The sequence below is a fragment of the Antrostomus carolinensis genome, unplaced genomic scaffold (genome assembly GCF_000700745.2).
Source record: "Antrostomus carolinensis isolate BGI_N321 unplaced genomic scaffold, ASM70074v2 scaffold3113, whole genome shotgun sequence".
Classification (NCBI taxonomy): domain Eukaryota; kingdom Metazoa; phylum Chordata; class Aves; order Caprimulgiformes; family Caprimulgidae; genus Antrostomus; species Antrostomus carolinensis.
In genome coordinates, this window is record NW_010307082.1 from 3105 (window position 1) to 22299 (window position 19195).

At 37.1% G+C, this 19195-nt stretch overlaps 1 protein-coding gene across 1 annotated transcript in view; it reads right to left on the reverse strand.

Annotated features, from left to right (window-relative positions):
* Positions 1 to 4132: 4132 nt before the first annotated feature.
* Positions 4133 to 19195, reverse strand: part of ANKIB1 (ankyrin repeat and IBR domain containing 1) — a gene marked incomplete at its 5' end in the record, with an annotated part of 42124 nt that continues 27061 nt past the window's right edge. The window contains 9 exons of the mRNA XM_010165298.2: positions 4133 to 7240; positions 7589 to 7722; positions 9325 to 9436; positions 13251 to 13302; positions 13841 to 14019; positions 14688 to 14833; positions 15232 to 15298; positions 15392 to 15478; positions 16045 to 16179. Coding sequence (XP_010163600.1) covers positions 6488 to 7240; positions 7589 to 7722; positions 9325 to 9436; positions 13251 to 13302; positions 13841 to 14019; positions 14688 to 14833; positions 15232 to 15298; positions 15392 to 15478; positions 16045 to 16179 — 1665 coding nt within the window. The remainder of the gene's footprint in view (positions 7241 to 7588; positions 7723 to 9324; positions 9437 to 13250; positions 13303 to 13840; positions 14020 to 14687; positions 14834 to 15231; positions 15299 to 15391; positions 15479 to 16044; positions 16180 to 19195) is intronic.

A 19195-nucleotide genomic window follows, 5' to 3' on the forward strand; every position in this document is an offset into this window, starting at 1 on the left:
CTTACGTGTGTGGTAGAGCTAAGAACTACTCTCAGATTTTGTGAGGTCTTTGGTTTTTGGCCCTGTGGGATGTGGCTAGGGCAAGCAGTGGCAGGGAGAACGTATCATGACCACAAGCACTTTGTTCTTTCAAAGCGCGTTAAAGCTGTCTCTCGAACTGCTTCATTTGTACAACTAAAATGCTTCTGTGATACAAGAACAGCAAAAATACACATTTTAACAAATGTTAGTATTTCTGCACTTCTCATGTTTTGTCAGTTCAGGCTCTCAGGACTTTTTTTGTAACAGCTGAAAGTTTTTCACTATCCTTATCTGCTTGCAAATGGGAATCCTGTAGTACAGGCTTTCTTCTTAACAGTTTATCTTTACAGGTTACTGTTTCTGCTTCATTTGAGATGGTTCTCAAGCATCTAATGCTCAGAGCAGTTTTAACGTAAGCCTTTGAACAGAATTTGAATTAGTGGTCCCGGGTAAACTGCATGCCACTAAAAATACTTAAGGCTTGTTTTTTAGCCTTTACAATTCTGATGCAATATGATGCTCCTTGGGCACAAGCTCACTTGTGACTTTGTGACTCCCTCTCTTTGCACTAGTGACAAAAGTAGGTACTGCTGTTAACTGTGACTGAGGAAGTATGTTTTCTTGATGTATGTTTTTTGTTATAGAATATTTTCATGTCTCCATTGTAAGCCAGTATGACAGATGCAAGTCAACACTGTTTTATATTCCCACTGTGCATGTAAATTAACTTGTTAATCATACAGATATTCTAATTAGTAAAAACATATAAAGGAGATCTGTCAGTTTTATTTCGTACTAACTGCAAACCAACCTCAGTTATTTACCACTGCCAGTTTATTACTGTTTTACACTTAGATTTCAAAAACATGACAGACGTTTCAGTCAGCTGAAACACTTAACAGGTTACCTGGGATTGTTGTTGTACCATTTTTATAATGAACTTCTCCTCTGGGGTAGGTAGCTCCCTGTCCCCCTACTTCTGATGCAGCCTCAGCTACATTTGTTAAAGCAGTGCTCAAGTTCTTCCACGTCTGTAGTTCTGTATGTTGCATGGGGAGTTCCCTGAGGAACTTAAGAGCCTTTCCAGACTCCCGAAAGGTGGCAGGCTCGTGGTATAATTTTGTGATTTTTTTTGTCTCTTCATACATGAGTCAAAGGCCTTGCTGTAGTAGTTGACAAACAGCCTGAGTTTCATTCATTATCTCCAGTGGGACTTCACTGTAGTACCTGGTTCTGATCTTAGCCCCTGTGGCCTTTGGCATTATTTGTGACATGCTGCAATGGCAAGTATACGTGTGAGGACCTGAGACAATTGTGAGTGTACCTCATTTTCCATGAAGCTTTGCAGCATGTTGATCCATTTGTTGGATTCTGCAGCCAGTTCAAACTTGCCTAGGATATTTTTCCATGGTTTAGTCTGTGTCTGCAGTCCCTGTTTTATTCTTTGTCTGGCTCTGTTAGTGACCTCCAACCTTCCTCTACTTTATTACTACAATGGAACATAGAACTACACTCATCCTTATTAGAGTTCACTGAAGTATCTTCAAAGATGAAACTGGACTGCTGTGCTGTGTTGATACAGCAAAAGCTCTGTACTCAAGCAAAACTAGAAGGGCTGACAGGCATGAAAATAGGAATGTAACAGGAAATTATAAGAGGACGTATTTTCTTTACATAACAAATTGCTGTTATGTTTCAGTGTAAAGATTTCCAATGTGAGTCTATGAAACAGATTACGATCATTTATGAAAAAAGTTTAGTCCTTTGTTTTTTTAACAGTAGCTACAAACAGGTTATGTCCTATTGGAACAGAAGTCTTCAGTATTTTGATTGTCTGTTCAAAGTGCATCTCTGGTGTTATCTAACCCACTCGTTTAGTTTAATCTCTAACAGTTTTGGAGAAGACCTGGAGCAGAAAGTGCAAAAATCCATCAAGACTGGCTGTGTGTCAAGGGGAAGTTACTTCATCTACATATTTTGCATACATCCTTGTACAATGAATAAACATTATATAGGCCACAAATGTCTACATCCTAATGTTTCTTTCTGTGCCATGTTTATTGTGCTCACTTGCTACAAATAGAGTAAATGTGGTTTTTACTTAGACCATTAAAGAGTCTACCACTTTCTTCTGCCTTCCAGGACAGAATTAATCTCAAATCATGGAGAACGGAGTTGGATGGTTAAATTATAGCCAAGCCGAATCTGGATTGTGCTCAGTAACACTATCTGTACATGCTCCAATAAACAGAGCTGGAATTTTAAGTGGGTGCCTGCTGCTGAGTTATCTGTAAAGACATCATGGTCAGAAGGAGGGCCTCAAACTCCAGACGCCTGAACAGAAAATAAAGGCTAAATTTTTTAAAAATTGCAGAATGTAAAGTTTTCTGCTATAAGATATATAAATTCTAGTATTCTTTGCAATTGCATTAGTGAATCCTGACTAGCTAATTAATATGACATTGCTGTTTGTTTGTATCCCTAAAGGTGATGATGTTGGCTACAGGGACTACCATGCTAAAAAATGTGGACAGCATGACTGACTGTGGCATTTGCAGAGTAAAAATGCTAGTGTCTGATAAGACCTTTTTTTTCAAATAGATGATTATAAATAAAATTGATCTGATAATTAGAGCAGAAGGTGCAGTGGCCAAAATAGAACTGATGAATAATTTACATAGTTATGTTCACTGTTGCTCACAGAAAAACACCTGGGTTCATAAACTGATAAATATTCCTTAAAACCACTTATGTAAAGGTAAATCATTCTTACATAGTGAACAATTCTTATGTAACAACTCCAAGACAAAATCCCCCATCTTTTTTCCAGTATCTTGTGGTGTATATGACACTTATGCTTGGATGAAAACAGGACTGTAATCTGAATCCTGAAGATTATATATTAGCAGTACCGAACATCTATTTGGATATATTAAGTATTTACTTGCTTATATTCCATCCACCTCCTCCTCCTCCTGAGGCACATCTTGTGCTTTACTCTTCAGTTAAAAAGACAAGATGGTAAAAATGACACCCAGTTTTACATCATCACTAGCTTCTCTGCATCTTTCAAGTTTCCATACCTGGCTGAACTACACAGGAGTACTAAGGACAATAATCAGTATACTAATTCTGAGGTAGATTGTCTAGACCATGTTTAGTAAAGAAACTAGCTATCATTGTATCCGTGTTTGGCTTCCACTCTTACCAGCCTCCACGAGTATTACAGTGAGATGCCTTGGGTGTGCTGGGAGAGGGGAAGAGAAGAAGGCGGCAATAGTGGAACTGGCCTTGATAAACAGACCTCAAACTGGGCTGTGGGGCTGTCTGATTTTGAAGCCTATTGTTGTGATTCTGAACCCTTCAGAAAGTATGTTTTAAATTTGTTTATTAGTATGTTCTAGCTGCCATAAAACAAGAAATCTCTCTTGTGCTACTTATGATGTCAGTACAACTCAGTACTTGCTATTTGCTGTATACGCAGTGACACCATAGCAACAGGTGATGGAAAGTGCTTTGCAGTGACTAATCCAACTTTGTACATTAGATTTTAGAAGCTCTCCAGCATTTTGTCATGCTTGTTGGAGGAAGCTAATTAAATTACTGTAACAATGAACAGAATAATTCAGTGCCTGTTGACATAACAGAGGCACTCTGGAATTTCCTGGTAACAACAGAGACTGGATATTAAGTGGCACTTCAGTAACACTAATTAACAGACTCCTCCTCAAAAATTAGTCCCCCCACTCTCTTTAGCACCACTATTTGTAATGACAAGGCATTAGTCTTCACACAAAACAAGTGCACAATACGGCTGTAGCAATTAAGACAAAATTGTCTATTTTAGATTTTGTTTTCAAAGCTTAATGAATATAGGTACCTTATATTTACAAATCAAAACTTTCAACTTACTATATGGTCCCCAGCTAATCTGCCACAGGACTGGACAAATCATAAAAATGTCATCAGTCTTAAGAATCTGATACTGTAAGTCTAAGATGTAATGAGACAGAATGGAATTAGTTTAAGTAATAAATGTTTAATCAAAGAATTTTACATATTATTAACAGCATTCGTTTGGCCAAACATCTACATGGTTGTAGTATCCTACTTGTATATAAAGTGGGAATGTATCAAGTATAGACTATGAAAGTGCAAATAACAATTCAAGGTTAGAGTAATTTTTTTACATTATAAAATTAACAGGTTTACAAAATAGTCTTGCCAAACTTTATTTTTGAATTGTAAAGTCAATGACTATGGTGTTAAAATAAGTACCAAGAATACAAATTTAATAGGCTAATTTCATGCTCATAAGAGTAACACGGAAACAATGGATATACTGCACAACCTAACCAAATTACAAAAAACCAGAACCCACAAACTTCACTATCTTCACAGAGAGCACTCTTACGTATCTTACTGTAACTCTGCAAGACATCTCAATGCAATACACAATCTTTTTGTGAGACTCTTTCTATTCAGAAATTATAATTCAAGAAAGCTATGTGAGGTAAACAACTTTCAGACCAATTCATGATGACAGTTCATGAAGAGCTGTTTTAGTTGAATGATTTTATACCATAGAAAATTTAAAATAGGTATTTTCCAAAGATGTCCAGAGGTTCATGATTATGTCAGGAGTAGGGCGGCTAGAGGAAAAGCTGGAAAATGATCTGAGACTATTCTATTCCATTCTCTCTACATATGCTTGCAAAATGAACTAGGTTTTTATGGGGCAAGGGTAAAATATTCTTATTTCATTTTTTTACTAATATAAACCTTGTGACTGCAAGGTTCAAGGGCTGGATTTGCATGAATTAGTTACCAAAACACTCACTTGAACTCACAGTAATCAATACACAAACCTGGCTATCATGACACTTGCCTATACACACTCAGTAGTAATAAACTTTTATATCATATCAACAAATCTCTGGTAACAGTTTAGCAAAACCTAAAGTGGAGTGTATGTAATTTGCTCCTGCTTTGACAAGCTTTGATTATATGTAATTAAAACAGCCATTTCAACAACTTACTCTAGTTGTAATTACATACTGTACCATTTTATCTCACTAACTGTAGATCGATGCTTTTAAGCAAATCTAAAACCAGTATTTTTTTTCACGGTACAACAACTAGGAAAAGGGGTTTTTGTGGTGTTTTTTTTAAATTTTATTTATTTTTTTTTACACTAAACAGTAATCACACAGCAAATGAATATTGTGCAATTGAACAAATACCTAGCAGTGTTTTGTTTATGCAAAAACACTGACTGAACATTTAGTTATTTACTGTAAAGGCAAGGCCATGGGTGGTTTTATGGAGGTCTTTGCAATTAATAGCATAGTTACTCCAGAACAGACACTGAATTTGAATTACTTGTTTAACTGTGGCAACTATCCAGTTGGGTTAGGCAAAGGCACCATAACATGTTGAGCAGAATGTGTTATCTGAACTTTAATTGTGGGACTGGCTAACATATGAAAATTCTGTATTCTTATATTTTTATAAAATGTTATCATTAAAAGTAATTGCACTATTAGTGCATAGAATGCTTTGTAGAATTATGAAAACAAAGAACTATGATTGCACTTCCATTAAAGTGTCTTTTAAAATACAGCACAGCTGTTGCTAACTCACTGTATTTTATTATTTAAAATAACTGTTTAACAGCAGCATTAGGTTTTATTAACTTAAGATACAGGCTACATTTAATTAAATGCAGTCACCATGGCAACACATGCCAGTTAAATTTAGAGAAGCAATGCTACCCAGTGGTTTCTTTCACTGCTAAGAATCATGGGATTAGTTTGACAGAGTAACACTGCACTGTTTCGTTAGGCTACTGCCAGATAACTATTCACAGTTTGGCACATCTGGACTGTAAATAGACATGAAAAAATCTTTGATTTTAATGGGAAAGAATATCCCCTAAAACTTGTTCCTGGAGCAGTACTAAAGAGAAGCATTAAATACCTCTGTTCACACTGCTGACAAAAATGAAAAATGAGTAAGGAAAAGTTATGGAAAACAAAAACAAAATGCAAATGAATTGCAAAACGTTATTTTGATGAAAGAATGAGTTCTAAAAAATGGAATAAACTATTTCTTAGGAAAACCAACCAAAATAATCAGTGTAAGCCTTTAATCCGTACTTTCAAGTTAAGGATCATCAACCTAAGGCTAAACAGATGCTGCATTGTATTAGGAATGTGGAATACAACCTACTTATTCCTTTTTCTTGAGAGCAAGAAGGCAAGTACTACCTAATTAAATGCAAAGGATATTCCTTGAAAGGTTCACATTATTATAAAGAACTACAATTCAAGAGAACTCCTAAATATCTGTTACGTCAGTGGTTACAACTGAGCTGTAATTATGTGGATCAAAGCCCCCTTAATGCTTACTCCACAAACTGTACCATCTGTCACTGCCATTCATTTACTCCAGATTTAGTTTTTATTCATACTAGATGCACATGTTCAATCCATTCACTTGAGGTTTGAGGAGTCTGACTTGAAGCATCTCCTGCAGCATCCAGGGTGCTTGTTACCTCCCTGTTATTATCACCACTTTGTGATATTGTTTCACCTGGAATAATGTTTTCTTCAGAAGTGCCTTCCTCTGTTTGGGTTCCTCTGCCTTCGTTTTTGAGTGCATCCTCAAACAGTGCATGCTCTTCCTGAGGCTCCAGCCCCATGTCTATAAGATTTGGTTGGCCTGCTGACCCATCTTCAGTACTGGGCTGCTGTGAATCCTCATCTGTTTCTGTACTTGTTGAGGGGATCAGAGCAATACTCTGTGGGTTCATGTCATGAAACCAGGCCATAATATTTCCAAGTAGATTTTCATTGGTATTGGGGTCTTGACTGCTGGAATCAGCGTCACTAGATGTTGAGTATAATCCACTTCTTATATCGCTGCAGGGATGTGAATGAAGACGATCAGCTGAAAAAGGATCGTTACCTGCACCTAGTCTCATCAGACTGTCACCAAGTTCTAACAGCTCAGAGCTGCTTAAAGCGCCTCTTGGGTTATCTATACTTATGGGAGCAGAGTCCAGTCTTGTAGGCAAAGAGGTACCTATTGCTCCTAAAGATGCCTCATTATTTAGAAAGTCTCTAGTTTCTTCATCTATAGCCAAGCCAGATTCTTGTAATGATAACTGAATAGCTAGCAGGATGTTTGGGTCATCTTCATCCAAAGAACTCAGAGCCTGTGGAAATACATAAGGTTGTTTTCAGGATAAAACTTCCATCTTGTTACACATTTTGGATTAAAAGTAATCTGGGCTCAAATCTGAAATTCATTCATTATTCCTAGATGTCATTTATCACAATCAATTTTTACTGACACAGTTGACAACGGAATTTAAAAGGTGACTATTGTTACATTGGTGATTGTGTAGCAGTTCTTACCAGTGTGAACGTACAGTTTGTTGTCCTAGATTCTTCCTTTCCCATTGATGAATTAAGAAAATTTGCAGAGATAAAATAACACAGAAAAGTAGAGCAGAGGAAGGCAAGCAAAGCAGAGAGAATGGAAAAGAGATTAGGGGAGATACCTGAAGAGAATCCTGGTTTTCAGAGCGACTGACAGGGGTATAGTCATGAAGTGAAGAGCTGTGCAGAATACCCATAGAAGCTGAACTCACCATGGAGGTGCCATGTCTTCTACTACTGCCACCTTCCTGAGTGTCTGTTTGGGCAATTGAAACAAAAACAGTTGAAGAACCAGTGAGAAAGCTGATTTACTGATGGAATCTCTTCCTTCCTTCTGGATTCCAGCTGTATAATTTTACTCCTTTATTCACTCTGTACTAAATAATCCAAAACACTCCTTCCTCACCAACTCTTACACAGTGCCAAAACACCAGTCCCACTGTTTCAGAAGTGACTGCTTGGTTGGGTCATTTGTGCCTTTCTGCTCTCAATACCCTTCTTCTTCTCTTTGAAAGGACAGAGTATGCCATCAGGAGCACGAGCCTCTAAGGCACACATAGGATTTATGGAAAGTCCTGAACAATACTGCAGATGGACACGATACAGGATACATTTACAGCTGGATTACAACCAAAGTTTGCTAATTTCTCTATTCTTTCAAAGACAACAACTCAGCTGTAAAGTTAACATTACATTAATTTGTAATGCAACATTGCAGCACAATTAAGAGTCATTAGCGTATACCTCAGCAATTACTGATATTGATGTTTTCTTAAAACAACCAACAAAAAAAGAAGTGAAATGCTGTTTCCATAAAAATTGTTCTGTAATAAAAATAAACGTAACTCTTTTGACTTTTGAAAATGGAATTTTCTACTTCAAAACTCAAAATGAAATGAGGTGAGACTAACTAATTCTCTCATGCATGCTTTAACAATATGCACTGGTCATCACTGCAGTATCCAAGTGTTCAGTCAAATTCTAGTCCTCAAACTAACACGATGGTTTTGCATTTTACTTGTAATAGGGAACGCCCAAAGCACACCAAAATTCTTTTTACTGTTTCGAAAATAAAGAATGAAATTGTTTATTTCTCCTCAGTAAAGGATTTCTCATTTTAAAGGACAAGCTATGTATAGGGCTTAAGTTCATGAGACACAGAGATGAGAGTTTGTGCAGCATGGCTTAGAGACCGAGCACACAACTGGCAGCTCTGAAGAAACAGCGTCAGAGTATGATTTGGATTCGAGCTATTTTTGTACCTTTGCAAAAGCTTCTGGTGGAACGGAGACAGCCCAGACAGCCAAGTTACAGTGACCTTAAGGGACTGCACTACCAGCTGCAGCACTGCTCAGAAGATCAGCATGCTGGAAGTCATAGCCCGTGTCACCTTGTTTTCTGTCTCTCTTTGCCAACACAGGAGTTTCTGAGCAGGGTTTTGGAATACAGCCCTATGACTATTTTTGAGCAGGCCTGTAACAGGGGAACCCTCTTCTATGCTCTTTATGCACAACTGATCCTTTTAATTGGTATAAAAGAGCTGATATGTAGATAAGACTGTCATATGAAGTATGTGCTCTTCAAAATTTCTTCAGAAGAGCAAACCTGCTCTAAATAGCTGAGGTGTTCTTAGCAGGAAAATCAACCCATTTCTCTTTAAAAAGAGGAACAGCCACAATGAAGTCAGCAACATTTCTAAGATCCCATATAAAAATAACCCTTTACGTTGCATCCTGGAAAATACAGCAATGTATTTGAAACCTTTAAAAAGTGTATCCACAGGAAAAACAAACACTGTGGTCACTACTACTAATTTCTGAAGCAGGAAGAGAAAAGTCAGCCCGAGGCAGGAACATACCTAAGGTACTCTCACTGGGGTCATCAGGATCTGGAGTATTACTCAGCAGACTGTGCATGTCTCCTCGTCGGCGCTGTCTGTGCCTCCTCCGATACTGAAATTCAGCATATTCCTGCATAAACCAAAGGTTACAAAATACAGGGCAGCATGCAGTAATATTTTTCTGATATAACAAGCATTACATTTTTATAAAAAAATGTGTGATTTTATATGTTTATTATAAAATCACCTGCTTTCAGAAAAATAAATTGCATGTTGTATCATGCACTTATTAACATAAATAAAAAAAGTTCCAAGGTAATTCTAAATCTATAAAATAATGAATTAGCAAAGAAAAATACTTGACATATTACTGGCATTTTAATACTTGCAATCTCCCTTTGTAAAGAATTCCAAGTAAACTTTTTTTTTGTCTAAAACCTTTGATGCCAAACTTTATATACACATATACCGACACACTTTTTAATAAATATAAACCTAGTGAATTTAGAACATAAAACCAATTATTCTGAATTAGACCAATAGCTTATTTCAGAGTTCCCGTTGCCAGCAATTGCCAGTTGAAAATAACTTATGGAAAACTACAGAAAGCTGGCAGACATACACCAGGACTTGTTCTATTTTTCCCAGCCTCCAGGACACTATCGCTCGGGAACTTCTTAAGCCAGAGCTGATACTCTTCTACTGAAAAGTCTTTGATGGATTTTTATTCCATGAAATACAAATCTCCTCTATTTTTGCCTAACTTGAGCTGCTAATGAACCATACCATACAGATTTTAACTCCTGCAGCCTGTAATTTCTCATGTTGTGTGTATTTACCAAAGACAGTTTATATAACATTCATGGAAAAGACTCACTTTTAGCCACAACAAAGTAACATCCCATGGGTTAATTATCTTAATACTTAGAATCATAGAATCATTTTGTTGGAAAAAACCTTTGAGATCATCAAGTTCAACGGTACCTATCTACTACTAAACCAAATTTCTGAGCACCCCAACTACACGTCTTTTAAACACCTCCAGGGAAGGTGACTCAACCACCTCCCTAGGCAGCCCATTCCAGTGCCTGAGAACCCTTTCAGTCAAGAAGTACTTCCTGACATCCAATCTGTATCTCACTTGGCACAACTTGAGGCCATTTCCTCTTGTTCTATCACTAGTTACCTGGGAGAAAAGACACACACCCGCCTCACTACAACCTCCTTTCAGGTAGCTGTAGACAGCAATTAGGTCTCCCCTCAGCCTCCTCTTCTCTAGACTAAACAACCCCAGTTCCCTCAGCTGATGGTTCCCTCAAGCCTCATAAGGCTTGTTCTCCAGCCCCTTCACCAGCTTTGTTGCCCTTCTCTGGACATGCTCCAGTGCCTCAATGTCCTTCTTGTAATGAGGGGCCCAAAACTGGACACACTATTCAAGGTGCGGCCTCACCAGTGCTGAGTACAGGGGAAGGATGACTTCCCTGGTCCTGCTGGCCACGCTGTTTCTGATACAGGCCAGGATGCCACTGGATGCTATTTCAACTTGGAAATAAACATTTTGGTTTCCATGAGTTTCCTAATATTAAGACCAATTTCATGCTTGAAGGCAAATTTCCAGATATGCTTTCTGATTGGTACAGCTGACACTTGTACCTGACTGTGTAGGTAAGATCTCTCTTCATTTACACAGGGCAACAAACATACACACACAGGTACGAGCTCTTCGGAAAAGAATATTGCTGTTTTCTTCCCTAAGCCTCAGGTTGGGAAATCTGCAATCCAAAGGCTTCATTTGGCCAAATGACTTGGGAAAGATAACATTACTATTAGCTTTCCTTTCTTACCTTAACTCTTCATCCTGGAATATCTCAACATCTCAAGTATTTAAAACTTAAATCCGGGATTGTAATTTCCCTTACACAATGACCTTATTAATTTTGATGGTATTATGATGGTATGTTGTCTTTCCATTAAGTGTTTCAGACCAAATTCTTATGCATAATAACATATGCAAGACAAAAAAGAATAGTCACAAAATGATCACTGTGGGCAGATTTTTATCTATGTAAGAAGATCCATGAAAAACATAAAAATAGCTGTACTGGGCCAGACAAAAGGTTCATTTAGCCCAATATTCTGTCTTCAGCAGTGGTTAGTAGTAGATGCTTGTTAGCCTACGGAACAGCATAAAAACCAGGGCAAACACGAAGTGATTCTTTTCTAAAATATTCTTCCAGCTCCTAGGGAGCTCAAGGATTTCCCACATGGAAAGCAGCACTTCAAACAACAGAAATTAAATCTTGATATGAAACAATCTAACGGAATTATTTTAAAAAATACATGATTATATGACTATGAATTGGATAAGGAATAATGAGAAGTGATCACTGAACACTAAGATTATTAGTCATATAAGATCTTCTCTGTTATCTGTTTGCAATAAAACCACAGATTTTACCGACAGCCATTTAACTTTTGGTTGCTTTCTAACCTTTAGAAAGGTATCCTGATTACTGCTGATAAAATATTATTTCTGATTACTTGGAACAATATTATGCATGTGAAAAAAACGAGTTTTAATTTTATTGGGTAAGAACACCATGGTTTCACACAATGGTCTACAATAAGCAGCATTCCTTGCTAAAACTAGTAAGATTTTGTTTTCTGTAATAATCTGGTATACACAGACATTCTACTACTTGTCAGTAAAAGTATAGCTCTATGTAAAAAAATCTGTAGTGAAATTCACTAAAATAAACAAAGATGAACATTATTAATTTTACAAAATTCCTTTAGCACAGGTGGTTGCAAGTATCCTTGATAGCAAAGAAACCAAGTTGCATCATACAGTGCCACATTTAGGCAAATCATAAAAACTCAAGCAATCATGTAAGCATGACTGCAATGACATCTACTGCTGAACAGCTCATCAGCATATTTCTTACCAGCTTTTTCTCATAGCTAGTTTCACTGATGGTACAGTAACATCACAATGAGTTTGATATTATCAAACGGGTAATTATTTAAAAAGAAAGGACCAGAGGAACTAGACAGGACAAGCAAATTTATCTTTTGTAGAGAAGCAAGCTATTTTCTCACCAGCACGATGCTCGCCAACAACAATAGCAAAGGAAATATATATAAAAAGTACATGGAGTTTTCCAGGATGCTTTAAAATGACTAGCTAGAAAGAAAACAGCACGAAGGAAATGTTGAAATGAAGTTTCCTTCCTAACTGAATGCTTTAATCTAATGTTCTCAAAATATCAACTAAAAATTAAGATGATAAAGGAAAACTTTATAGGAAGCTTCTTGTATTTTAGTGCAGAGTCTTGAAAGTTATTTACTCTTTCCTATATACAGACAGTAGAATATTCACATTAAAAATTGTAATTTTCATTCTTAGTTAAGTAGAAGTTAATCTCATCTGACTATGCAATTTCCATCCTGCTTCACTACATATAAAAATAGAAACATTTTAAACAGTTAACAGTATTTAGGTGTATGCCTGTATGTTTTTGTTGGATTGCTACAGAAGGATGGAAACTTCATAGACATTTTTTCAAATTCTGCTGAACTGATGTTTCATTCAAAAGTAATCTACACAATTTCCTGTATTTATCACTTGAAGTTTTCCCAGCACATAGACACCAGTTTATATACAATTTTAAAACTGGTTATGTACTTGGCAAATGATGAATATGACATAGCTTGTCTAATGCCAATCTAAATAATTATAGCCATATTAGAGGCACTTTTTAGAGTCATTGCACAATTAGCTAAGCATATATTTCCTTCTATTGTGAAATAAATAAAACGGTAAGCTTAAATCAACTTGAAATGCTTTGAATCAAAATAAGGAAGCTCTTCATGCAGATTGTGATCATACCTGTGTTTCTAGAATATGCAGAACTAAGTTTAAAAAAGAATAAGAAATAGTTTACCTCGGGGGATGCAAATCCTAAATATTCCCAATCCCATGTTCCACCAGCAAAGCTATAAAATGAAGAGAAATATCATGAAGTTTAGAAATAGAACAAAATATGAACAACCTCCAGAACTTCAAAACCTATCAACATCTAAAAACTAGTGCAATTGTAACTCTCTAAACTTAACAAGTCTTCTGCTTTAATTCTTACCTCAAGATTAATTTAGAAAAACCTAGAATTAAATTGTTGACTATTCCAGAACTGCTCAATATTTTTAAGCAAATACTTAGAGATTTTTGGAGCATACCATGTATTTAGTGACAATCTTGAAGGAAAGAAGTTAAATGGAAGCCATGACATCTAACTATTAAGATATTACAAACAGGGAAGCAATTTAGGTTGCAACATACAGAACAGTGATTCTAAAACACACTTTTTCTCAGTGAAAGCTGTAATTTCACAAGGATCACACGTCCAAGAAAATGTCAGCTCCCTGGTGATTTACAACTACCACATTTATCAGCTCCATTTTACCTTAACTGTCAAAGAACGACAGCAGCTATCAATAAACTTTTCTGACTTGCACAGTATTTTGTCTGGATTACCTGCGCCTGGGAGCTTCTGGTGAATCTGCAGGAGCAACACCACGGGCCACAGATGCCAGGAACTCTTGCCGCTTCTGCTGTACAAGACAAGCTGCACGGATGATTTTATGGCGAGGAGTCCGAAGGTAAGGCCTATTCACTTTCTGTGCAAGGTCTTCAGTGACCATTTCTAGGTCTGTCTGCAATAGTTAATAAACACAGAATCAAATAATTTTACAGTGAATTGAAAACCAGGCGGAGCTCTACACCATAAATACTGAGCAGAATGATATCCACTTTCCTGAAAATACCATTTGAAATACCAAAATACCCCCAAATGTCTGCCCTTCTAGCTTACCCTTTTACCAACCTACATGCTGTCCTCCAGCTTGGAGCAGGGATTCCCTGTACCCACACATAGTGAACATATTTGGGGGCCCTAAAGGAAAGGAAAGAAGGCAGCAGCCTCTGCTGCTGATGCCACCACCACCCAGCTACTCCCTCAGTTTTGTCCCCACCCACTTGTTAGACAAAAAAAAAGACAGCATAGAGGAGCTAGCAAAGGAGATGAAGTCTGAAGGTAAATATTATCTTCAGAAAAGCAAGTTAACAGTAAATAACTTTCTCCTCCTTTCCACCTGTCCTTATCCCTTTCATTCTGCAGTGAAGTGTTGCTATTCATTCATTTTAAAATTGAACTAAAAGCTACTGTGTCACTGAGTAAGAAAAATGCATTAAATTTTCAACTTTGTTACAAATATAAAACAGGTGTATCAGTTTTACAATACAAGAACAGCAAAAAGACATGGATAACTAGTAATATAAAAAAAGAGAAACATTAAAAAAGCAAGACATAGGGATGTATTACCTGCATAAGTTCAAATATTTCTTTCTTTGTGCTTTTAGGCTCCAGAAAGAATCCGTATGGATAAGAACACTTAAGAATGCGGCGAGTTTTTAGAAGCTCTTGTACTGCATCTTCAATAAATGTGGTATCAGGACAGCCTCCCTCAGCTGTAAGATGATACAAGCATCGTGAAGTTATTTTCCTGCTGGTGTCAGCATTTATTTTACTGTAAGAGTTTTCCTCCAAAATAATAAACTTTATGTGCAAGTCAGTTAAATGTTTTGCAAGTAAACAGCAGCAAGTTCTCAATAGCTACACAGTGTTCTTACTAAAAGAAGTATGCACAGAATATTAGCTTCTCCCTTGCTAGTGCTACTTTCTTCCTTGAGTCTTTGGAATAGATAGGATCTACTGTACATTTAGCTTTCATTCACTGCTTATGAATTCTAGTATTGGAGTCATCACATCACACAGCAAACTGATGTGACCTCTATTAAAAAAAAAAAAAAAATTTAGCCATAACAGAGTTAATTTTATTTCAAATTAGATCACAGCAAATACTTACTTCCACTGAGAGCTCTACTCAACTGTTCCATCTTTTCTTTGGCTGTTTTTAGAAGGCGCTGTTCTAACTAGAAAAAGAAAATAAATAAAATACAGTAAGATAATTATTTTTTGATTAATAAAATAGAAACAAAAATCAGTACAAATGACTTGATCCACACCTGGTAGCTAAGTTCATGGTTCTTAAATCTTGTGTAATAGTGCATAAATCTATCAAGCTCTTGAAATCTTCTATGCTTCTTTTCCGCCTGGAAAATGATGAGGAAACAAACTAAGATAAATTTTATTATTTACTTTAGCAATCACCATTAGATATAATTACATAACCAACTGCTTCTATTCCCACTATTCATGAAGCATTGTGCACAGCGCTGATGAGTGCCATGTAAGGAAAGAGACAAATGTAAGTTTTGAAATTCACAAATCTTCAAATACTGTAACCAAAGAGCCGATACACTGTGGGTGCATGCTGTTTAAACAGACTTTCCAAGTGCCAAAATTAAGGCAAGTCTTCTGTAATGCAGAGCAGCTAATTATGGTACCAGCATCCCCATTTCACAGAAGGAAACCATGGCACAGAGAAGTGAAATGACTTGAGTAAAGTCAACCAGTGGTTGTTACCGAAGCCGAAAGCAGAACCAAATCTTATGTTTCATCCATAAATAAGCAGTGTTTTATTTCTGTCTCTTTGATATATTTAAGGTTACATTTTTCCATTTAGAACTTGGGTTGGGAAGAATTTTGATTAAACTTATCCTAAATAGAAAACTGCAGCCTTAGTGCTATTTTTCAAACACACATATACACTTGTTACCTCTACTGTCATCTCCTTAGACTGTTCCTCTACATGTTGAATAACCTCATAGCGAGTGCATCTGTAATAGCCTCCAGTGGAAGAGCTGTGCTTCTTCCATTCTTCTAAGCATATCCAGCAAAAGTCGTATTTGCACTTCAGAAAAAAAGGAACAAGGGGTGGGGGGGAAAGAAGCTGATACATTGTAGATTTGTAGTTATGCAACATTATTCGCCCATGAACACATGAACTAACAATTCTGTGTGCTTATGGTCAAAACAATTTCTGAGGAGCCTCCTTCCTGTTTTACCTGCTACCAAAGATCTGGGTTACAAAACCATGTCAGTCAGAATTTTTGTTCCTTGGATCACAAGATTGTGTTGGATCTACAAGTTAAGTGGATGAAATAAATCACTTTATAAATACAGCTGATTAGGCCCACTTTTTTATTTTTGTTTTAAAAGAAGACAGTCCCATTTTTTAAGCAACATAGAAACTATTCTTAAGAAAGGGTGAATTTTTTCCTAGTATCAATTAAAAAAATGTGATTACTCGTATTTTTGTCACGTGGTGTTCCTTAGGTACAATATTAATAACAACTATGAAAACAAGAGAGAAGAAACCGGAACATAAACATTGAAGAGTGATTACTTCAAGATGAGCCCTTTTTGCATTGACTGAGTAGAGAGCTTTCAAAATAGGTAACACCTTACAAGGAGACCTGACTTATCCAGGCTTTTCTGCATTAGAGAAGATCAGACTGTATTAAATACTCTCAACTCAGTACTGAGTTCTCAGTTTATTTCAAAGTAATTGGAAGCTATTTATGGATGGACAGGCACAAGACTTTACAAATTGGCGAATCCTGTTTATTTTTTCTGTTTTACACATGAGTAAACAAAAATCCTGAAAAAACTAAGCAAAAATTTACAAGGATTAACATGAAACCATTAATATTATTATTGGACTTTGATAAATTAAGTTGTATTTTTTCTCTCTTTGATAAGGTTAACTTTTCCAGGAATACTCAGTCCATATGAGATGTGTTTATCAGTAATTGTTTTATACAGTCAATTAGATGTACTACAGGAAGAAATGAAATATAATTCTCGTATTGTACTTTTGCTAATTTTGTCTCACCAGTAGTGCTGATTTACTTCTAAAAAGCAATGCAGACTACTTCTTGTTATTGTGCTGCATCTTACTTGTTCTTAAACTTGTTCTTGAAGCTGCTTGCTTATACAAAATGGTAAGATGAGTGCTGAGAATGAAGTATGAGAATAATTGTGTACAAAAATGTTAAGCATGTATCACTGCATTATTTGCCTATCATTCAAAACCTTTTTCTGTAAGAAAAAAATTGTTCTAAAATATTAAAAAAACTATGAACCAAGTTGTTTCAAAAGCAACAGAATAAAGCTTGACTTCATATAAATTTGTGTATATGCTCCTACTGCAATTATCTCCCTCCATGATCACTCCACCACATACATCTTCTAATCTCTCACATCTCCAAAAGCCTGCTCAAAAACCCAAGATTCCCTCAGTGTTCCCAGATCGTTCTCCAATACCTCAGTCTCGTTAAACATTGAAAACCACATTACCTGTTTCTACACATCTCCCAAAACCCTGAGCTGTTTTATGTGCCTTTATGATCAATCTAGCTATGCAGCAGCGCTGCCCAGGCTTAAAAAAATCACATCTGCTGCCTGGCCACCGTCTGAGCCAAGCAGAAGAGGTAATTACTGAGCAGGCAGCTGCTGAGCAGGTATTTCAGCCTTTCTCTTGGTGGCAGTACAAATTAAGGCTCTGCACCATACAGCTATCAAGTTTCATGAAACTTGCAGTAATTTAATATCCATGAACCCCCTCCTGTTCCTTCATATCTGGTTCAAAGTACCCAGAAGGTAAAAAAATACTACAGGTAGGAGTGTGAGAGAGAGCAGGATGGCCTAAGCCTTGTCTCCTTAGAAACTGGGCTCATAAAACAGTACAATAATTTCTTAAATACAGAAAAGTGATTTTACGAGTAAGGAGTATCCTCCTCTACACCAAGGTACATGCTAGCTGCTAAGAGGCAGTCATAGCTCATCATGGGAGGCTTGAGCAGGCCTTACTGCAGCAAAAGCAGAAGCTCTGTCACAGACCCTTACTTCAGCAGATGAAGAGATAAGCAGTGCCCACTATACCTTGTGTCTGAGCCCTCCAACGAGCTTGAGGATACACTTCCTTTCCTTCCTCACTAGGCTGAGGGGAGATAGCTTCTCTTTGCAGAGATTTCTCGACCACAAATGAAATCTGACTGTTTTAAGGACACTTTAAGCTGTTTATAAGGTACAGCATTAAAGAAGAAAAGAGAATTGTGATTGTCAGCTAGTGCCTCAGAATGGTACTGAATTAAATTACCTACATTCAACAGTGTGTAATGGCCAAAGTCTTCTCCATTCTGAAGCCATCAAGAGAGGCTGAAATACCTACTCAGCAGTTACCAGCTGTGGAATAATTACTGGAGGTAACTTAAAAATCAGAAAATGGCCTTGTTCACACACTAGGGAAAGGTATAATGTCGAAGAAGATCCCAGGGGAAAAATGCAACTGTTATGCGAAGAATCCTCCAAGGTTGCTGCATAGCAATACAGGGGGCGGGGAGAAGTGAAGACTGTCCCTCCAAACCCTGTAATCACTGCAGAAGAGATGCACAGGCACCAAGGAGCTGATATACTATACGACCCTGGACAGACCACCCCCTAGACAAATACCTCCCTTGTGTGGACCTTCAATTATAAAAACACAAAACATACCCCTGGCTCACAACCCCCCACCTCCCTTACTGAGCATACACTGTAAGATTTTGGTAACTTCTACCTCAAAAAGGAAACTGTTTTTACCAATCATGGTAAAGTATGACTAGAGTCACTCAAGCTCCACCTTGAAGGCAAAAACAATATAAAAGTAGCCCAAATAAAGGGGGATGTCAGGGAAGATCCCATCACAGACAAATCAGGGAAGACACCATCGCAGACTTCTGACCTCTGGGACCAGCGATGGGCTGAGCCTCTCCTCCCCCCCATAGGAATGCCTTTGGGTAAGATTTATATCAGCTTGAGGACTTTCTGGGAAACTTAGAAATCTCTAGAGAATTGCTTTCCAACTTAATGCTTTTAGTAATTTG